Source organism: Myotis brandtii, unplaced genomic scaffold (assembly GCF_000412655.1).
Source record: "Myotis brandtii unplaced genomic scaffold, ASM41265v1 scaffold341, whole genome shotgun sequence".
NCBI lineage: Eukaryota > Metazoa > Chordata > Mammalia > Chiroptera > Vespertilionidae > Myotis > Myotis brandtii.
In genome coordinates, this window is record NW_005363130.1 from 429,938 (window position 1) to 452,047 (window position 22,110).

General features: G+C 33.4%; 1 protein-coding gene across 1 annotated transcript in view; it reads left to right on the top strand.

Moving 5' to 3' along the window:
* LOC102261090 (MAM and LDL-receptor class A domain-containing protein 1) overlaps nucleotides 1–22,110 on the top strand; it is a gene marked incomplete at its 3' end in the record, with an annotated part of 431,828 nt that overhangs the window by 228,980 nt on the left and 180,738 nt on the right. The window contains exons 23-25 of the mRNA XM_014543905.1: nucleotides 9,703–9,859; nucleotides 13,806–13,916; nucleotides 17,418–17,631. Of these exons, the coding sequence (XP_014399391.1) occupies nucleotides 9,703–9,859; nucleotides 13,806–13,916; nucleotides 17,418–17,631 (482 nt within the window). The remainder of the gene's footprint in view (nucleotides 1–9,702; nucleotides 9,860–13,805; nucleotides 13,917–17,417; nucleotides 17,632–22,110) is intronic.

Below are 22,110 nucleotides of genomic sequence, written 5' to 3' on the forward strand. Positions count from 1 at the left end.
AAAAAATATATTTTTATTGATTTCAGAGAGAAAGGGAGAAGGAGAGAGAGATAGAAACATCAATGATGAGAGAGAATCATTGATCAGCTGCCTCCTTCACATCCCCCACTGGGGATCAAGCCTGCAACCGGGACATGTGCCCTGACAGAGAATTGAACCATGACCTGCTGGTTCATAGGTTGACATTCAACCACTGAGCCATGCCAGTGGGGCTCTGTCCCTCTTTGATTATAAAAATCCTTACAGAACTACCTGGAGACAGATAGAAATAGTAAAAAATATATATATCCTATATAATAAAAGGGTAATATGCAAATCGACCAAACAGCGGAGCGACTGGTCTCCATGATGCACACTGACCACCAGGGTTTCAGTGGTTCTCAACCTTCCTAATGCTGCGACCCTTTAATACAGTTCCTCATGTTGTGGTGACCCCCAACCATAAAATTATTTTCGTTGCTACTTCATAACTGTAATTTTGCTACTGTTATGAATCGTAATGTAAATATCTGATATGCAGGATGTATTTTCATTGTTACAAATTGAACATAATTAAAGCATAGTGATTAATCACAAAAACAATATGTAATTATATATGTGTTTTCTGATGGTCTTAGGCGACCCCTGTGAAAGGGTCATTCGACCCCCAAAGGGATTGCGACCCACAGGTTGAGAACCACTACTATAAACCATGTAAAGGGAAAGCAGGCTGACTACTTTGACTGTTTTAGTCAACACCTAGCATAGTGCTGGTCTCATGCCAGGTGACTAATAAAAAAAGGGACATCATGAATGATGAAAGGCGACAACAAGATCGAAATATTTAATATTTGGACAAAAGGAGGAGAATCCTTAAAAAAAAAGCCAAGCTGAAGACAATACCAAAGGAGATTGGTGATAATAACAAAATTTTGAGAATAAAATACATTCTATTTTCTAAGCTTCTATAGAAAGAATTTTAATGATTTTGTGAATTATTCCCTTATATATTATATTCTTAATACATATGCACAGATATAATATTTTTATTAACTTTGGATATGTTTTACTTGAGATGTATGAAGTTGCTTGTAAAAGAGAAAAAAAGACACAAGCCTGGCTGGTGTTGCTCAGTGGTTGAGCATCAAGTTATGAACCAGGAGGTTATGGTTTGATTCCTGGTGGATGCACATGCCCAGGTTGTGTGCTTGATCCCCAGTAGAGGGCGTGCACACATAAATAACCAATCATGGCTGATGAGCAAAGCTGTAGAATAGTGCAAAGGTCAAAGAATGATAATTCATGGTCATCCTTAACAAAGTTTATAAAGGCATCTGATTGATGATTCTCTCTCATCATTGATGTTTCTATTTCTCCCTCTCCCTTCCTCTCTGAAAAAAACAAAAAAAAACAAAAAAACAAAACACATCTTAAAAAAAAGAGACAAAATGTCTTGATCTAGAATTTATTTGGGAAAATCACTAGACTTAACATTAAAATTTCTCATGTTCTCTTTAAAGTGGAGATCTAAATCTCTTGCCAAGGATTACTTTGCTGTCTTTTTTAAATTAAATACAAAGTTTTCTAACCAAACACAGTCATACTGTTAGCTAAGACTCATGACATCTGAGAACACTTTTGGAAAGTTAATTAGAAAATGTAGATTTAACAAATTAAATTATTTTTATTTATTTTATATTACATTATTTCAAAATTCAATTCTTAAATTCAATAATGTAATTTTCTATCAAAAATTTCTAAAACATATAAATATGAATACCCAATAATTCCAGGCAATAGAATCAGCATATTTCAAGCCTGGTATACAATGAAAGGACATGATAGGTTTTTTATGAAATGGAAAAATCTGCTGTTAAATTATCCTGGACTAGAACCTTTTATTGTTCATGTTCAAATAAAAACAGTTCTTTTTAACAGCACTTAACTATTGTAGCTTATACTATTTCCATTTCACTACTAGGACTGCTTTAGTGTAGTTTCCACTAAATCTGACATTCTGTATTCATATTATTAGAAAAACAGACCATCAGCCACAAAACACTGTGGTGGTGTTTGTTTACATTTTAAAATACTTCTAACATGTTTGAATTTAGATCGACCTTTCTATCACAGACCAGTGATGCTATAAATAACCAATCATGGCTGATGAGAAAAGCTGTAGAATAGTGCAAAGGTCAAAGAATGATAATTCATGGTCATCCTTAACAAAGTATATAAGGCATTACAATACTGCTATTGGACTCTGGTGGCAAAGCACAGGGAAGTAATGGCACAACATGAATCTCCTCATTTACAAATGATTGTGAGGAGGTTAAGAACTAGTATGGCTAGCTAACATTGTTAAAAGAATTCTCTTTTATTTTTGTCTAACACTGAAATCAATAAAATAATAACAGTATCAGTTGTGTCACAGGTTAACATTTACTAAGCATTTTTGTATGTTTCATCTTATTTCTATTTATAATTTGTATCCGCCTCTCTGTGTGTAGATCCTTTCCTTATGTGCTAAATGATCCCTGCTTCATTCTCTAGAATGAATCCGGGCACATTTGTTACAATTGATGAACCTACAATGATATATCAAGCCACCTCAAATCCATATTTTACATTATAGCTCACTCTTGGTGTGATACATTAAATGGGTTTGGACAAATGTATAATGCCATCTATCCAGCATTATATACCGAGTATTTTCATTGCATAAAAATCCTTTATGTGCTTTACCTATTTATCCCTCCCCTACTCACACCTACAGACAACCACAGATCCTTTGGCTTTCTCCATAAGTTTTGCCTTTTCCAAAATGTCATATTGGAATCATACAGTGTGTAGCCTTTTTAAATTGGCTTATTTGACTTAGTAATATACATTTAAGGTTCTCATTTGTCTTTTCATGGCTTGATAGCTCATTTCTTTTTAGCGCTGAATAATATCTCATTGTTGAATGCACCAAAGTTTATTTAGGCATTCGCCTATTGAAGAACATCTTGGTTTCTTCCAAGTTTTGGCAATTATGAATAAAATTGCTATAAACATCCACATGCAGGTTTTTGTGTGGACATAAGTTTTCAACTCTTTTAGGTAAATACCAAGTAGTATAATTTCTGAATCATATGGTAAGAGTATGTTTAGTTTTATAAGGAACCATTAAACAGTCTGCTAAAGTGGCCATACCATTTTGCACTCCCACTAGCAATGAATAAGACTTACAATTCCTCCTCATTTTCTCCAGAATTTGGTGGTGTTAATGTTCTCGATTTTGACTATTCTAGTAGGTGTGTACGAGTATCTCATTGTTGCCCTAATTTGCATTTTCCTGATAACATATGCTTATTTGCCATTTTTATATATTCTTTGGTGAGGTGTCCAGGTCTTTGGCCCATTTCTTGAGTTGAGTTATTTGATTTTTTATTGTTGAGCTTTAAGAATTACTTGTGTATTTCGGCTAACAGTCCTCATTAAATGTGAATGTTTTATGTAAGCTTGAGACAAATGTGTAATCTGTTGTTGTTGAATGAGGTAGCCTATAGGTGTCAAATATATGCAGTTGATTAATGATGTTGCTTTGTTCAACTATGTCCTTACTGATCTTTTGTCTGCTGTGAGTGTCCATTTCTGATATAGGGTTGAAGTTTCTAAGATAGTGAATTCATCTATTTCTTTAGTAGTTTTTGCCTCACATAGTTTGATGCTCTGTTGGTAGGCTCATGTACATGAAAGATTGTTATGTCTTCTTGGATTGTTGATCTCTATAATGTTTTGTCATACCTTTTATCTCTCATAACTTTTTCTAATATGTTTTGAGAGCTGGGTCAGAAAATTTCTATTAGAAGTTATCACTTATCTAGTGATTCTCAAAATCAAGTTTTGTTTCATTCACTCATTTGACAAATATTTTTTGAGTGCTTACCATGTGGCAGTTTTGTATGTGTGTGTGTATGTGTGTGTGTTTTGTGTGTGTGTGTGTGTGTGTGTGTGTCAAAAGTGTTAGGAATGTGTGATTTAAAACAACAAAAAAACCAAGAACAGTATAATAGACAATTATTATACAACTCCCAACTCCAGAAGAGCTGTTTACATTAAAAAAATGTGTGTTTTTTCAATGTTATGTATTGCGTTTCTCAAATACATTTGACTAATTCCAAACCAAATGCTTCCCTACTAGCTTTTTTCTTTCTTTTCTTCTTCTTTTTTTTTTTTTTTACTAGAACGTCTGACCTATTTTTTCTTCACTATACTAGAGAAAGTGAGTTGTTTAAAAGCAGGTGTTACAATTTTGTTTTAATCTTATAGTTATTTATTTTCCCCAGAGTATTTATTTTGAGAAGAAAAACAAAAGTGGAATATCTATTTTTCTAGGTATTTCTTTTGGATTGACATTTTGATTTAGTAACTTGGAATTGTAAATACCATTTTAACTGTTAATGTAAGTGGTTTAAGGCAGAGTCTCAAAATTTAGCATGTACAGAATAAGCTGGAGAATTTTTTAAACAGATTGCTAAGCCCTTCCACAGAGTTTTATTCAAGAGATCTGACTGAGATATGGCCCAGGAATTCGCATTTTAAACAAGTTCCTAGGTGATACTGCTGGTTCAGACACTTCTCTTAGAGGAGAATGAGTGTAGAATATAAAGCATGGGGAGATCAATGGATCCAAGTCCTGGCTTCAAGACTCATCTAGGGAATCACCACTGGCAAATTATTTAATTTTAGTTATCTCATCCATGAAGTAGTAATGATTATAATCCCACTTTTGAGGTTTGTTATGAGTGTCCAATGACAAACTGTTATTTAATATTCCCTAATTTAAAGGCTTATTAATTTAAAGATTGATCTAAAAACTTACAATATTTTACTCAAAATCTAGTGTTCCTTTGGCTTAAAACCTATTTTATAAAAAATATATTTACATTAGTGAGCCTTTTAAAATCCTGTTTTAGAATTAGAAGATAAATAGATACAACTGATTGTGTAATTTCTTTAACTTTTAAAATTTTCAGTTACTTTTTTAATGTTTTTCTACTTGCCTCACAAATAATTGTTCTCCAGTGAATGTCATATAATATTGAAACAGGAACTGTGGGTGCTTCTAATTAAAATAGTTGCCTTTGGTACCTTTGTTATTGAATTTTGAGCTGGTAAAAACCCCAGGTGGTTATATAAAATTACAACAAATGTTCATTACTTCATTTTTATTTCATGAGACTAGGAAAGAGAAATCCAAACACACTCTGCTAAAATTGTAAGTCCTTTTTCAAAATTGAGATGCCTTGCATTTGTAAAAGGGATACTTTGTATTTCTGCTAATCATGAAGCTATTAAAGTTCATGATAACTCTTAGTAGCTAATATCAATCAGTTATGTTAAAATAGCCTACAATATTATAATGAATCAAAAGATATATCTCAACCTAAAGAATAAGCCTGGAGAATACTAGTATGACCCTCATCTGGTATATTTATAAGATCAAAGGTCAATTTACCTAACTCATAAATATTTTACTTTGTCCATGCAAGAGTATTTTTTTATTAATTTAATTAGAGTACCCAGGGACTTCTCAAATAAAGAGGGGAGGGCAAGATAATATTTTAATCGCTTACTCTGTGTAATGGTAAGACTTTAGAAACTGATCTCCTAGGAGACTTTTTTTAAAAATAGCATGGACTATAAATCAGATCTCTTTTTATAATGACTTTTTAAATAACTTGTACATTATCATCAATGATCTGTGCATTTGCAACACCTGGTGTGTAACACTACTTTCTTTAAACTTTTACTATGTGGTTTATGATGTTTTATTAGGAAATGTATGTTTCTATAAAACATTACTTAATGCTTTATATGAGGAAAGACAATTTGAAGGCTGGCAGAGAGATGCTGATATTTTATGGGTGACAGCGCAGTATGTGTGATCATTATTGCTGTTCTCATTTTAGGAGGGGAGTTGATTTCCGTTATAGGTACATGGTTGAATAATCTCATCTCGAACACAGGCAAGTGTTCATTGCAAGTTGTGTAATTCTTCATTTTTCCAGTAGGAATTGTACGTACATCATGTGCCCTGAGTTAATGCATATATGATATACTGCTACACTGGTAACTGTGTTCACAGGGCGGTATAAACACACACACATGCAGTTTTGTTGTTTGAAATTTGCAAATTGATCTCCTGTCATGCCTCCCTTCTTTTCCTTGCTGGCAAGGGAGTATTGCAAGGATTTATAATTATATAATTATAACTATTTTATTTTATATTTATTCTTGTGACTGAATATTTTTGAATTATAATGGATTGGGGAAATTACTATTATTTTCATTGTATACTTTTTGGGAAACAAACACAGAGACCTCCAGTTGAACCATAGGTGAGATGCTTTTTATCATTGCCAAAATTGTGACTTTTAGTCACTTAATTCCTCCACGGTCTCCAGATCTATTAGCTTTGCTCTGTCTTTTTTAAGTTTTTTGTTGTTGTTGTTTTGTATTGTTTTTTTTTGTTTTTATCCAGCCTAGAACACATTACCAACTTGTCATCTGAATTTCATCTGAATCCGCAGTTCTACCACTCCCTTCATCTTTTATCTCCACACGTGTTCTACTAACTTTAAACTCAATTGTCTATTTTCTTTATCAAGTATTTTTGAGGGCCTACTCTGAACCATGCACTATATAGGAAACAAAATATATATCACCCCAAACATAGATATAAACATTTTAACATTTTGGAATATTTCCTCCAGTTCTTACTTGTATATATCTAGTTACATAATATGTACTAGTATGTATAACAACACATACACATATACACATATATACTGTTGAACATGTGGGTTAGTGCATGCTATATGGTAGTCCATCAATAAATATTGCATTTATGAAATGTGGTACGTATGCTTTCTCCCATTCACCAGCTTTTTGATCATCATATTGGTACTTTTTGATAAATAGAAATCCTTTATTTGAATTCAGCTCTGTTTCCAGTGTTTCTCCTTATGGTTATCTATACTAATAATAGAGGAATATTCAAATTGTCTAGGACACTGTCACAGTAACAGTAACAACCAAACAGCAGGCTGTGTGGGGTGACCAGGCCAGCACGGGGGGCAGTTGGGGGCAACCAGGCCAGCAGGGAGTAAAGGTGACCAGACTGGCAGGGGGAGGCAGTTAGGGGTGACCAGGCTGGCAGAAGGGGGCAGTTGGGGCAACCAGGCCACCAGGGGGGGGGAAGTTAGGGGTGATCAGGCTGGCAGGGGCGGCAGTTAGGGGCAATCAGGCAGGTAGGCAGGTGAGCAGTTAGGAGCCAGCAGTCCCGGATTGTGAGAGGGATGTCTGACTGCCGGTTTAGGCCCGATCCTGGGGACATCCCCCGAGGGGTCTCGGATTGGTGCAGGTTGGACTGAGGGGACCCTCTCCCATCATGCACAAATTTCGTGTACAGTGCCTCTAGTTTTTATTCATTATTTAAAGAAACTTTCTAATTTCTACATTATAAAAGTATTGTTATATTATCTATAATAATAAAAGCATAATATGCTAATTAGATTGGACAGCCAAATGACCTTAGGATGTCTTTCTGGATGTCCTTCCAGATTACTTTCTAGATGAAGCTGGGGTTGCGAGGGCTGAGGCAAGCCACCATGACTGCGAGGGAAGAGCACTTTGCATGAATTTCGTGCATTGGGCCTCTAGTCTTAGATAAGCTTCATTGGTTTACCTTCCACATTCTTGGTACAATCTACCTAGAATTTATTATTTTTAAATGCAGTGAAATAGATATCAATTTTTTCTTATTTTCACACATGACTATCTAATTTAGTCTGCACTGAAAATATTGTCCTTTCCTTCACTGCTCTGATGAGCCAAACTTCATAAATCATGTGTTCAAATATATGTGGATTTCTTTCAGAACTATTCTATCCATTTCTCTGGCCCATTTGTCTGTCTTTACTCCAATACCACACTGTCTTGATTATTCTACCTTCATAATGAATCTTGACATCTGATAGAATAATATTGGCTATGCTTAGTCCTTGGTATTTCTTTCTTTCTTAGAAATTAAAAATATTTTAAATTACAGTTGACATTAAATATTATATTAATTTCAGGTATACAGTATAGTGTTTATACATTTATATAACTTATGAGGTGACCCCCTCAATGAGTCTAGTACATACTTGATAACATAATAGTTATTCTGTTTGAAGCTTGTCCATTTATGGGAAAAATGTCTATTAAAATTGTGCTGAATCTCAGTGAATCTTTAAGTCAATGAATTATTTGTATGTTTTCTTTGTTCTTGGTATCCCTGGATATCTGGAATATTAAGACACAAGGAACAAAGTTGGAAGTGCTTACTCACTGAGACACAATTCAGAAAAATTAATGTAAAAATCCTCTCTTAAAAATGGTCTTAATTTATATCCTCTGTGGTTTGAAGGATGCTAAACTCTTAACCACAAATCACTGCTACCATTTATTAAATATATAAGATATACCAGGTACTGTGTCAGATGTTCCACTTATTTTATTTCTAATTTCTATGAAAACCATACATGGAACTATCCCATTTTGCAAATGAAGAAACTATGTTCTGAGAGGTTAAATAACCTACCCAGTGTTTGCCCACATAGTAAATGATGAGGCCAGATGCTAAACCCTGTATTTCTTTTGCTCACAGTCATATTCCCAGTGCCTTGGACAGGCAAGACTGGAAAGTTTAAATCAATAAATATATGGTGATTGAATGAATACTTCTGTCTTTCTATTTCCTATTAATGACTCACATTTCATTAATCAAATTATAAAACTTTCAAAATGAAAAGAGTTTTAATAACTATCAAGTTTAAACTTTATACTATCTAGCATCATATTTAGATGAGAAAGTGGTAAGAAATCTAATTAATCAAAGAAAGAATGCCAGAATGCCCAAATTGTGAAGAATGTATCATAGAAATGTATACTTGAAACCTATATAATCTTATTAACCAATGTCACTCTAATAAATTTAAACTTTTAAGAAAGTTGTGTATTGCCAAGGATGTCTTAAAATTTTATTTTCTATTTTTCTGAATTGACAATTAAAGTAGGGGCATAAACACTATCCTGTATGGCAAGATTACATTGATATTTAATTGTTTCCACCATTATTTCCTTCTTTAATTTGGAGCTAGGAAAGAAAAGACACACTAAAATTATCTACCAACTTAGTAAAACTGACCTAAATTAACAGAGAATAAATTTGAACCTGACAGCCTTTATATCTATGAGAAGAACCCCAGGCCAGTTTCCATTCTGTTTTTTTTAATGCTTTATTTATCAATACATGTATTTATTTATTGTAATGCCCTTTTTTAAGGTATTCAGTGCTTCAGGGTCTCATTTTAACTTACATGAAAAGAAGCTCTATAAAGCTATTCAGAGTATTGGCAGTATCATTGTAAAAAAAATCAACCAAGTTATTACAGATTAGACCTGGTAATTTCAGCCTTTACCATAATCTGCACACATTGCACCAATTGATACATGGATTCAAAATCTAAATAGAAGAATTATTTTTGCTGAAGGTTATGAGTCATCATTATGCTATAAAACATTGTTATATTCAGGAAAAACTGTAGAATGATAAAATATGATAAATGACAAACTATATTTTGTGATTTTCTGTTTTCTTTTTATCTTATAAACACATCATATTTTCCCTAGAAATACCACAGATGGCTGGTACCTGTATGCTGATAGCTCAAATGGAAAATTTGGTGACATGGCTGACATCCTCACTCCTGTTATTTCACGCACGGGACCAAAATGTACCCTGGTGTTCTGGACTTATATGAATGGTGCCACTGTTGGCTCTCTCCAGGTATTGCTTAGATTATAGCATTTTTAAAATTTGTTATATAAAAATTCATAATGTATAATTTATTGTTATTAAAATGTAGTCTAATAAATGAAAATGGACAATTATCAATACTTCAACATGGTATGATTGGAAAAATACTTTAGCAGAATTGGACCTGCATGGCTAGTAGGATATATATTTTTTTACTGTTGAATTTATGATTATGGCCTTTATTCTGAGTTTACAGCTTCTGTGTTATACTTGAAATATTTCATTTAGATTTCAGTAACAATGTTCAGAGAATAGTACAAATGACTACACACTTTAGTAAAAACTGAATGTGCATCCTTCATGTTGTTATTTATAATAGTGGTGCTCATTCTCCAGGAGTCTTTTTCATATTGTTTCTTTGTAAAAAAGATTACATTGTTTCAAACTCACAAAAGGTTGCCAGAATCTCACAGACAATATACCCTTGCTCAAAGATCTTATTTTTTGTCCATTATCCCAGGAGCATCTTTTATAGGAAAAAAAAATCAGTTTAATACAGAATCAGATATCACACCTAGTTGTTATTTCTTCTTAGTTTCTTTCGAACTGGAATGATTACTCAATTTTCCTGAGATTTTTATGAGACTGATATTTTAAAAATTGTAATTCAATTATTTTGTAATGTTCCTCAATTTGGATTTGTTGAATGTTAAAAGCTTTTTTTCTCCTTTAACATCACTAATATTGCATTCCATTGGTTAGTACATGATGTCAATCAGTCTCAGTACTTCTGTTCCCTTTGTTATCAATAATTATTTTGTGAAGAACTATTTTGAGAGTACGTAAAATCCTGACCTGGATTCAATTTTGCCCACTAGTTTTTGCATTCTTTAGTATTTTTAATGGAATTAATTTTACTATGATGATTACCTAATTGTGATTTTCCAACTCCATTATTTTGTCTATATCTATAGGTTGATATTATTTTGGAAGAACAAAAAAACCCTCAAAATGTTTTCTTTCCATTTTTAAATCCATTTATTGAACTATATCAGTGTGGATTCATGGATCCTATTATATTCAATTTCTTATCTTTTGCTTATTTGCTGGTTTTTAAATTGTCACAGATTTGGTCATTGGAGTCCCTTTAAGCTGACTTGTATGTTTCCTTGACAAGCTCTTCCGTCTTTGAGTATTTCTTTTCATTATGGACAAAAAGACGTTCTAGAGTCATCTTATTTTTACACTGTTCCATCCTTGGAGTTAACTATTTCTCCGTGGAGCCTGGGTTTCTTTCAGAAAACTAAGTTGTACAGGCTAACCAGAGAGAGGTTCTGGAATCTGAATGCACATCCTTAGAACCTGTCTTACCATATTGGAAATGCCTTATTTAATATACAGCTTGTATGTAATACGTATAGATACATCATTTACATAGAAGCCAACTCAGTTTTTTGAAGCATCTATATTTTTACTCAGTTTAATAGCTTATATAAAATTTCCCAGAAAGCCACGTCTGAAAAAATAAATTCCAGCATTTCTGAACTGTTTACTGTGAGCAGTTTTAGATCAGAGATATATCCCTAAAGGCAGCCATAGATAAGGACTCTCCCTGTGTTGAATACCATTAATTTATTTACAAAGAAGTCTGTGTTTAGCACATTTGCAAGGAGATTACACTTGGGTTATCTACTTTCTTTTTCTCAATAAAGACAGAGAAATATAATGCAGACCAGCTGTTTAACTACTTCTTTCCCAGTAACTTGATTGTAATTTTAATATTAGGTGTTTGCACCTTCCCCAATTTTATTACTGTCTTATTCTAGGCTTTTCCTGGCCATATTAAACACTTATTTTTCCAAATAAAATTTTAGATAAACATATTATTTCAAAACTGCTGTTTTCATTGGAAACACTTTTAAGTTTATAGATGAATTTTAGAAGAATTGTCTTCTTTATTATAGATGAGACTTCTTACCAAAAACAATTTAAAAGTAAACTTGTTTGTATACCAGTATATGTATGTGTGCATGTTTAACAATCTGAAAGTACTGTATTCTAATAGTCTTGTGGATTGAGGTTGCAATTTATTATTTGTTTTACATTGATTTTTAAAAATTATCTTTAGGCAAAACAATACGATTTATTACAAGTTTTTAACTAGAAAAACGAGAATTATTTACCCACTATATTTTATAATTGAGATGATCTAAAATATGCTTTCATTTTTTAAAGATAATATTTTGTATTAGTAGATGCATAACTATCAAATAGTTTAAATAGTAATACATCTGATCCCTATTTTGGTACATGGCTGAATAACACTACATGTTGCATTACTATGTTCATGAATACATTTTTCTTAGTGATTTGTATATAGAATAATATTCACACAAAGATCTACTCCCAATATATTCTTTTTAGTATCCACAAAAATGATTTTTTAAGAAATTATGTTTTCTTGGTTTCAATAACATGATGAATTTTATAGACTGAGAATTTAGTGATATTTTTGCTAGGCACATATTATTTAGTAAGTCAAGACTCTAAAAGCTCTACAGCCATTTGAACTTTTATTTTATTTTTTAAAGATAATGAAACCACTAAAAATTACCTTCACTTAAAAAAGTCAAAATCATCACAAACCCTTCTAATTAATTCCTTGATTTGTATACATCCTATTTTTCAAAAGTATTATTATAAAACTATAGGCCTGATGCACGAAATTCGTGCAAGGGGCTCAGCCTGCAGCCCGGCTTCGTCCAGAAGGTCCTCCGGATAGTTGTTCTGCTGTTCGCTCTAATTAGCATATTAGCTCCTTATTATACAGAATGATTTTAAAAACTACCTGAGCCCATTCTTTTAGAATGTGGACTTGGTTCTGGTTTCCGGAGTTTTTTAATTTCTTCTTTATTGATTAAAAAATTACATGTCTCCTTTCCTCCCCCCATTGACCTCTCCCCAACCACTCCCACCCCCCAGCGCATACCCTCACACCCCTAGTGTCTGTGTTCATTAGTTATGCTTATATGCATGCATACAAGTCCTTTGGTTGATCTCTTAAACCTTCAGTTGCTCACTTGATGACTCATTTTGTATCATTCTCAAAGAGGAGCCTGATAATTTGTCTGCTGAGACTAATCTGAATTTTCCCTTAGAATGAGGATATAGTACTGTGATGAAAATGTAGTTTCAAGGCTGTGGTATAGAGAGATCTTACTAGCGCAGCATGAATAGGTATGTGCTCATATCACCCACGTGTGTTGTTAAAATTAATTGAGCTCCCACTGTAATACTGTCACTGTCACAACTGAACCTGAGAAGATGAAGATCAATCTCAAAAGAGTATTTTAGTAAGTAATTTGTGCTTTTTTCAACAATATGAATGTTATTTAATATGTAAAATTCCAGTTGTTACTGCTGTCAGATTTTTTTTTTCTTAAAGCTAAGGTAGGTCCTGGCTGGGTAGCTCAGTTGGTTAGAGTGTCATCCATATACCCCTATCCTGTAGGTTCAATCCCTGCTCAGGTCACACCAATGAATGCATAAATAAGTGGAACAACGAATCATTGTTTCTCTCTCTCTCTCTCTCTCTCCCTCCCTCCCTCCCTCTCTCCCTTCCGCCTTCCCTCCCTCTTTCTTTCTCTCTCTCCCTTCTTCTCTCTTTCAATAAATTAATTAATTAATTAAATTTTTTTTAAAAAGCTAACATAGAGTTCTTAGCTAAATGATGCCCAGATTTCTTTGGACTTGAATGACAGGAAATCATGCTCACTTTTATTACACAAAGCTTGTGAGGTGCCCTGGGACATAGTGCTGTATAGAAAACAAAGATGTCTAATGAAAACTGTCTCAGCTTTTCTATCAGGGACTTCATGTTGATATTAAAATAAAGTAAAAACTTGGAAAATTCTACATATTTAAAATTTATCACGGTAAAATATTTCAGCACTTCATACTTGATTTATCTCTGCAGGTACTGAGCAAAAAAGACAATGTTACCTCTAAATTGTGGGCTCAAAGTGGACAGCAAGGTGCACAGTGGAAAAAAGTAGAACTATTTTTAGGCATTCATTCACAAATACAGGTTTGTAATCCAAGTACTTGATTTTCTTCTTTAATCCTAGTTTATTTTCTTCATTCATAGTCTTGTCCTCCCATTACAATTCTAATGTGTTTTATGAATACATATAGCATTTTCCATAGGAAATTAAAATTTCAGAATGTTCTTATTTCTCCAGTTAGACAAACATGCTTCTGGGAACATTTAATTTTAATGACAATTCTACTCCATTCCACAACCAGTCTCCCATTTGTAAAGAACACCTCCCTCTATTTATAAATACGCTTATTCTAAGAGACTATAGAGTGAGTACATTAATTTTTTCAAAATTTGATTGAAAGGGCATATTTTTTAAAGCATATTGTATTGTTGAACCTTATTAGAGATAATAGATTCACTTAATTCTAAAATATTTTGGAGAGAAACATAATTGTGTGATGTATTTATGTTTACTTAGATCATAATACTATTTGGAGGATAAGATATATGTAAAACAATTAAAGAAAAGAACATAGATTAAAATGTTTAAAGTGAAAATAATTATGTGCCAAGATATTTGGTATGGATTTTATTTTTTATGAATTAACAAGAAAACAAGAGCTCCATGAATGTGTGTGTATGGTTTAAAATTTTATTTTTTGGCAGAATGGGGGTTTTCTTAGAAGATGAGGCAAATATCTATTAGCCTTAACTGCTCAGGGCTTAATTCTACGAATTTAGAATCACTTATTTCTGGATAGAAGATATATTTAATAATGATTACATTTCCAATCTTCTGTATATGCAGTAGAAGTGGCCAATTCTGCTGTTAATATTCAGTGACTGTTATCTACAATCGTCTGATAGATCAGCCCCTCTCAGCTCCTGTGGAAGCACAGGCTAGACACAGCTGTATAAAGGGATTGATACAGCATTATCCCCAATTTCTTGGAAAGATAGGTGTAATAAATCCCATGTATGTTTGGCCTCACTGGAATCTAGTTTTCTAATGGGTCATTTATAGATAATTTAGGAAATTAGTAAGAAATAAGTTCAACCTGAAGAAGTAAATATTAGAAAGCAATTTAATGGCCTTGCACATCCTGAAATATATTATTAAGTGATTCTGCCTTTTAACCTCCATGATCTTTTAACTGAGGCAAGAAGAAGCCTCAGCAACAACATGTAAAAGATTTCATTGCTGCTAGACATAGGCTTCCATTGAGGGAATGAAATCTTAACTAGTTTTATGTAAGTAGAATATTTGTATGGCAATATCATGTCAAAAAAAAAACAATAAAGGGGATGTAATCAAGATGAATCACATACTAATTTAGCCTTTCCAAAATTAAATATTTCACAGATTGAAATTTATTGTTTAAATATTTTTGTGTGTGGTCCAATCAGTTATTCAGTAAAAACTTATTAGCACCTACTATGTGCAAAGCAAAATACTATGCAGTGGAACTAGAGTGTGAGCTGGCATATTGTCCATGATTCTTTTATGTTTATGATATCATTTCATTTAGTCTCAGAAAGATGAGTGGCTCTAATTCTTGAGTAAAAGTATAAGATAATTTTAGAAATTACATGCTGATTCAACACTGGGTAGTTCTCAGAGTTTTGTTTGGTAACCTACACTCTGATTTAAACAGAATCTTTAATTATAATAATTTTTACAACTAGAGCAATCACATACATAACACTTACTAAATGCTAAGTACTATTCTATGAATTTAAAAATACTTCTTTAGTTTTCACAATAACTGTATGAGGTACATACTATTATTACCGCATTTTTATAGATTAGAATACAGAAATACCTAGAAGTTAAGTAACCTGCTCTAGTTATATAACCACAAAACAGCAGAGGCAAACTTTAAACATAGGCAAGTCATCTGCAAGTCCATAATCCAACTGCTATGCTATATTGTATTCCAAATTTAAAAAAATAATTGATCCTGCTTTCATTCTACCAAAAACTATATCATAATTGCTCTTTTTAAAAAAGTTTAATCACATTTAATAATAAAGTCTGTGGAATCTTAACCAACAGTGTATGGAGCATTGTGATATAATTGATGATTTGATCATTTGTACATGGCAGGCAACTGAGATTGGATAGTAGATAAACAAGTTAATGTAATAGTAATTGAGTTATCTGTTTTCTTATTCACAGAACATTGCATCACGTATTTAAATGTTTAGATGTATCCAGATACTAGAGCACCTTTTTCAGGTTTCTAGGGTTCTATTTACCTTTTAAAAAGTTGTAGTCATTATTATTTTTCCAGTTTTAACACCTTTTAATCACTTCCAAGCTCTTAATAAATCTTATAAATTTATTTTTTCTTAGCACATTTGCTCTGAAGAAAAACAATTTAACCCCTTTATGTAAATTTATATAGGAATTTACATATAAATTGTATTTATTTATTTATATAATGAGAGACACTTGCTTTTCAACTATTCTATCCACTCATTTTAAGAGGAAAGCACCTAGCTTTTCACACAGTAGTATAGAAGCACAACATGTCTTAAACAACAACAACAAAAATTATAATAATCTTTTCAAGAAAAATAATTGTATATAAAACAATAAATATTTTGTGTAAAATCACTGAGGTAACTCTGTATTTCTTGTTAACTAATTTTTAATTGTTCTAAATTTACTTTAGAATACAGGACTATTTCTTATGTTAACACACAAATCCATATTTAGCCTGCAGAGAAAACTCTGAATTAGTTTCACTTAGAAATTTGACACTAAACAATCTGTGACTTTTTATGTTCTATGAAACTATGTTCATTATTATTCTAAGCAGTGGTCATGTCATAAGCTGAAGATAGCCTTTCTGAAAACGATAGTGACTCCTGTTATTTTTCATCACTTCTAGTTCTATTGCAGTCCACATAAGTGGGCGCTCACTACCAAACAATGACACACATGACAATTGTGTTCATCACATACATTAATCAAAGGCAAATCAAAATAATGTGAGTTCCAAACATGTGGCCAATAAAAAAAACCTCATGTTATTGAGATTTGATATCTTGGGGTGAACAGATCTGAGGAATGGGAAGAATTGGGCAAAATAGAGTAAAGGATGTGCTTGCATCTCCTTTCTCTTGGTATATCCTGTGCTTGGACCGGCCTCCTGCTTCCATGTGTGATGAGGCTGTAAGAAATGCACAGGGCTCGTTTGGGATCCGGGAGCTGCAGAGGCAGCAATGATGGGTTGGTGACTCCTGCCAGAGTTCTATGCCACCTACCCCCCAAATCAACACAGGAGGCAGTGGTGTTGGTGATGCCACTCCCACATTCTTAAGTGTTGAGGACGGTACAAATCTAAACGATCCCCAAGTTTCTTGGGTCAGTTTCATTATGCGACGTTTTTATCAGAGTCAAGTGTTGTATTTAGTGGTTCTCCAAGTTTTGCATATGATGGACAGCCAAACTGAAACTGATTTTCTTCCTTCTTCCCTTAATCAATCTCTCTCTCTCTCTCTCTCTCTCTCTCTTCCTTCCTCACTCCCTCCCTTTAGATTATCTTCAGGGCAAAACGCAGCGTCAGTTACATGGGAGATGTAGCAGTGGATGACATTACCTTTCAAGATTGCTCTCCCCTCCTCAGCCCAGACAGGAAGTGCACTGCTCAAGAGTTCATGTGTGCTAACAAGCACTGCATTGCACAGGACAAGCTGTGTGATTTTGTGAATGATTGCACTGATAATTCAGATGAGACTACCTTCATTTGCAGTAAGTAAAAGTGTTCTGTTTCTAACTTTTGCCTTTATCTCCCACAATCTTACTCAATTCCATCTATTAATTGCTGAACATACAGAGTATGTATATAGCTCAGCAGCTGAGGCAGTTAAGGTCAATTAGAAAAAATATGTGCACCCCTATGTTCATAGCAGCACAATTTATAATAGCTAAAATTTGGAAACAGCCCAAGTGTTCATCAGTAGATGAGTGGATAAAAAGCTGTGGTATATTTACACAATGGAATATTATGCAGCTATAAAAAAGAATGATCCCTTACCCTTTGAGACAGCATGGAGGGACCTGGAGAGCATTACGCTAAGTGAAATAAGCCAGTCAGAGAAAGACAGGTATCATATGATCTCACTTATATATGGAATCTAATGAACAAAATAAACTGATAAACAAAATAGATCCAGAGACATGGAAGCATAAAACAGTCTGAGGAATCTCAGAGGGAAGGTGGAGGTGGGTGGATGGGCAGGAAGAGATCAACCAAAGAACTTATATACATATATGTATAACCGTATTGCAGACAATAGTGTGGTGAAGGCCTAGGTGTGTGTGTACTGGATACGGTCAATGGTGGAAAAAAGGGGGACATCTGTAATACTTTCAACAATATAGATAAATTTTTAAAAATAAATACATTACTTTTTTTTCCTCTCAACACCTAATTTAGAACCGGGAATCGCTTAAAACTAGATGACGGATTGGTGTGTGTGTGTGTGTGTGTGTGTGTGTGTGTGTGTGAAGGAATTGGAGATAAATTGGAAAACACAGAAGGGAAGCAAGTATTTTCCATGTAAAATAAATTTTTGAAAACAAACACACACACACACACACACACACACACACACACACGCACACACAGTAAAACATCCATCAAAACTTATTCATGCAGGGTTATCAAGCCTCTATGCTTGGATGCATTTCAGAGAGTTGTCATTCATTCATGTAAATTATGAGATGTGGTCAGTTGTGAAAAAACCAAAAATGAATGACCAGATATTACATAAAAAAGGCAAAGTGGTCTCCTAAAGGAGATACATATCAACTATGTAATATTGTTTTAGGAGATTGATTTATAATAAACAACACCTATTAAAATATCCTTAGCTCAATGGGCCATATATGCTCATTCAGGTAAATCTGTAAAATTGTACAATGTAGCCCAGTTGTTGCCTCATTTCATTGCAAATGAGGTGAATACAAATGATCAAAATGAAGTTTGACAAAGTATTTCACTCTACTAGTAATGATTTCTGTGCTAGAATATTACAGTTTGCCCCTTTTTGATCTCTTGAAACCAAATCTGGTATATTAAGAATAACTTCAGTATAAAGAGACCTCACAGTTATATAAAACTTTTAACCTTCAAAGCCCTTTTATATACTAATCTCCACAGAATCTTCACAGCAGCCCTGAGGGGTAATTGGGACATATTTTATTAGTGCATTCCACAGAAGTCATGAACAGCAGTGCTTAAGATTTTGTCAAAGTTCATCATACTGGTATTGACAGAGTGGATCCTAGAACCCATGTACTTTAATTTATGAACCACTATTTTGCCCAAGCTACCATACTACTGCTGTGTAACACTGAATCTTAAAAAAAATTACAGATTACAGATCCTATTGATATCATATAATTATTTGTTTCTTCTGTTGTGGATTCTTTCTTATAATATACACTAGAGGCCCGGTGCATGAAATTTGTGCTGGGGGGGGGGGGTGGGGGGGGCGGGCTCACCTGCCTGCCTGCCTGCCTGATCTCCCCTAACTCCTCTGCCTGCCAGCCTGATCACCCCTAACTGCTCTCCCCTGCCACCTGATCACCCCTAACTGCTCTCTCCTGCTGGCCTAATTGCCCCTAACCACCTCTGCCTTGGCCCCCGCCACCATGGCTTTGTCTGGAAGGAAGGCAGGACGACTGTAAGATGTCCAGTCGACCTGGTCTAATTAGCATATTTCCCTTTTATTAGTATAGATTTTTATCATATATGAACTGAGCAAAAATGTTTGGCAAATCTCAAATTCTGTATTAATATTAATCTCTACCTCATGAGTATTTTCTGATGTATTTATAGTTATTTTCTGCATCAAATGTTTTAAAACTCTTCATTGCCATTTTCATGTGAATATCACACAAATCCACTAGGTTATCAATGAAACAGAACAGATTATGCTTTTTTTGGGTCATGTTGCAAATGTATCTTTTCCAAGATTCAATTTAATGCAATTTTTTTTAGTACTTAAATTATCAAGTAATTTCTGACTAAATTTTTCTTGAACTCTTTGTATTTAGGTTCTAACATTGTGGAAATTTCTATGAATCCTCTGTGTTTGGGAAAGGATTGTGGTTTACTAAGAGGGACAAGAATGTATTGAAATTTGCTGTTTTGGTAGTTGTTTTGTATGGAAAATAAAGGCAAAAGTAATCATAAGCCTTTGGAGGGAAGGTTGTGCTAGAGGTGTTTTTTAGTGAAATGATTGCCAAAATACTTAAGTTTGAGTGGGCCTACTTATATCAGCAATACTAAAGCAAGAAAGCTGACTTAGTTCTAGATGTTACATAGAAAGAAGAAAACTTTTTCAGCTTCTTCAAACAAATAAACTAACAAAAAATATGCAAGAAACTCTAACCCATATTTTTATATTGGTTCTCATTACATGATAATGAGTTCTTTTTACGTGGCATTGCTTATTTTTATTACGTATTTAAAATTTTTAACTATCCCATTCTACTGGTCTTAAATATTATGTTTTAATTATAAATGGTAATATCTGCTATCTGACTTATGAGTGCTGTTATTTATCCTGTGTATACTATAAATATAAGAGCTTTAATTAGATCCAGAAGAATAGGAAGAAAAAAAATTTAAATCACCATAGGAACTGTTTTCAGAAGTTTGGCTGACAACTAACCAAGCATTTAGGTTTAAGTTCCACAGTCTTTGGATTTTTGGTTTTTCATTTGTTTGTTTTCTTGAGAATTCTAAGTGAAGACTGGACATGAATCACAATTCTAAGAAAACTTCTGAAATATCATTAGGTAGAAAAATGCCAGGTAGGAATAACAGAAATAATTTAAAAACTCAACTATTTTGAAAGGTGTAGACTACCTCTGGTAAAGAAGAAAATAATCCTTTGTAAACAAAAGTAACTGCTGCTTTAATTTTCACATATTAATGTAGATTCTGAAAGTAAAATCTAGAAGAAAAATTAGAATATTATTTATTACTTGGTAATATAAATACCATGTCTAAAATATATGATATAGCCAAAGAAGAAAGTGATTTCTATATCTGAGAACTCTAAAATCTAATTTGAACATATCTTTGCCATGGTATAGAGGTTTCTTTGGAAAATAACCCTATTTTTGTTTTTTTGTATGTTCTAATGAGCATATTTATTGTTGATACACAATTAGTAGTATCTCAGGCATACTCAAAGTAATTTAATTCACTGTGATTAGTGAGGATGCTGGATATTTGATCAGCATAATTGGTAAGTAATCTGAACTTAATGGGCAAATGTAATACTGCAGTACCAATTGTAGATATCTATTGTTTTTAAGCACACACAGAACATTTACCCAAAAAAGTGTGTATAATTAAAGCATTGAGCAAATTTAAATAATTTCAGTGGGTTAAAGTAACAGATTATCTCTTTTGAATTACACTGGAAATCAATTATTAGACAAATGCTAGAAAACTGCTATTGGGAAGGAAAAAGACAGACACAGTTAGTAACTCATGCCCCCCTAAAAATCACAATAAAATTAGAATAAGTTTTAATAATAATGCATAAAATCCGCTGGGATTTAGGTAAGTGAATACTTAGAGAAAAATGTATAGACTAAATTTTTATATTAGAAGCTATCTAATATTGCAAGTTAATGGAATAGAACACAAATCTAAGATAGAGAGTATTTGCAAAGACTGATAAAATTTTCAAAACCCTGTCAAGAATGATCAAGAGAAATAAGACAGAAATATAAAATTAACTTAACATATTTATTGAAAAGTTATGTGTCAAGCAGTGTTTGTGTAGTATGCATCAATAAATAAACAGGCAGAAATCACATTCCTCATAATCTTGTGTTAAACAGATGTAATCTCTGTCTCTACACACACACAAAAATATATACTAGAGGCCGGGTGCACGAAATTTGTGCACTGAGTGGGGCGTCCCTAAACCGGCCTGTGCCCTCTTGCAGCCCAAGAGCCCTCGGAGGATGTCTGACTGTGGACAATCTTAACGCTGCTGCAGAGGCAGGAGAGGCTGTGCTCACCAGCCATGAGCCTGGCTTCTGGCTGAGCAGTCCTCCCCCTGACCACCAGGGGACAGCTCCTGCACTGAGCATCTGCCCCTTGTGGTCAGTGCACATCATAGCAACCAGTTGTTCTGCCATTGGTTGATTTGCATATTAGGGTTTTATTATATAGGATATACAGAATATATATATATA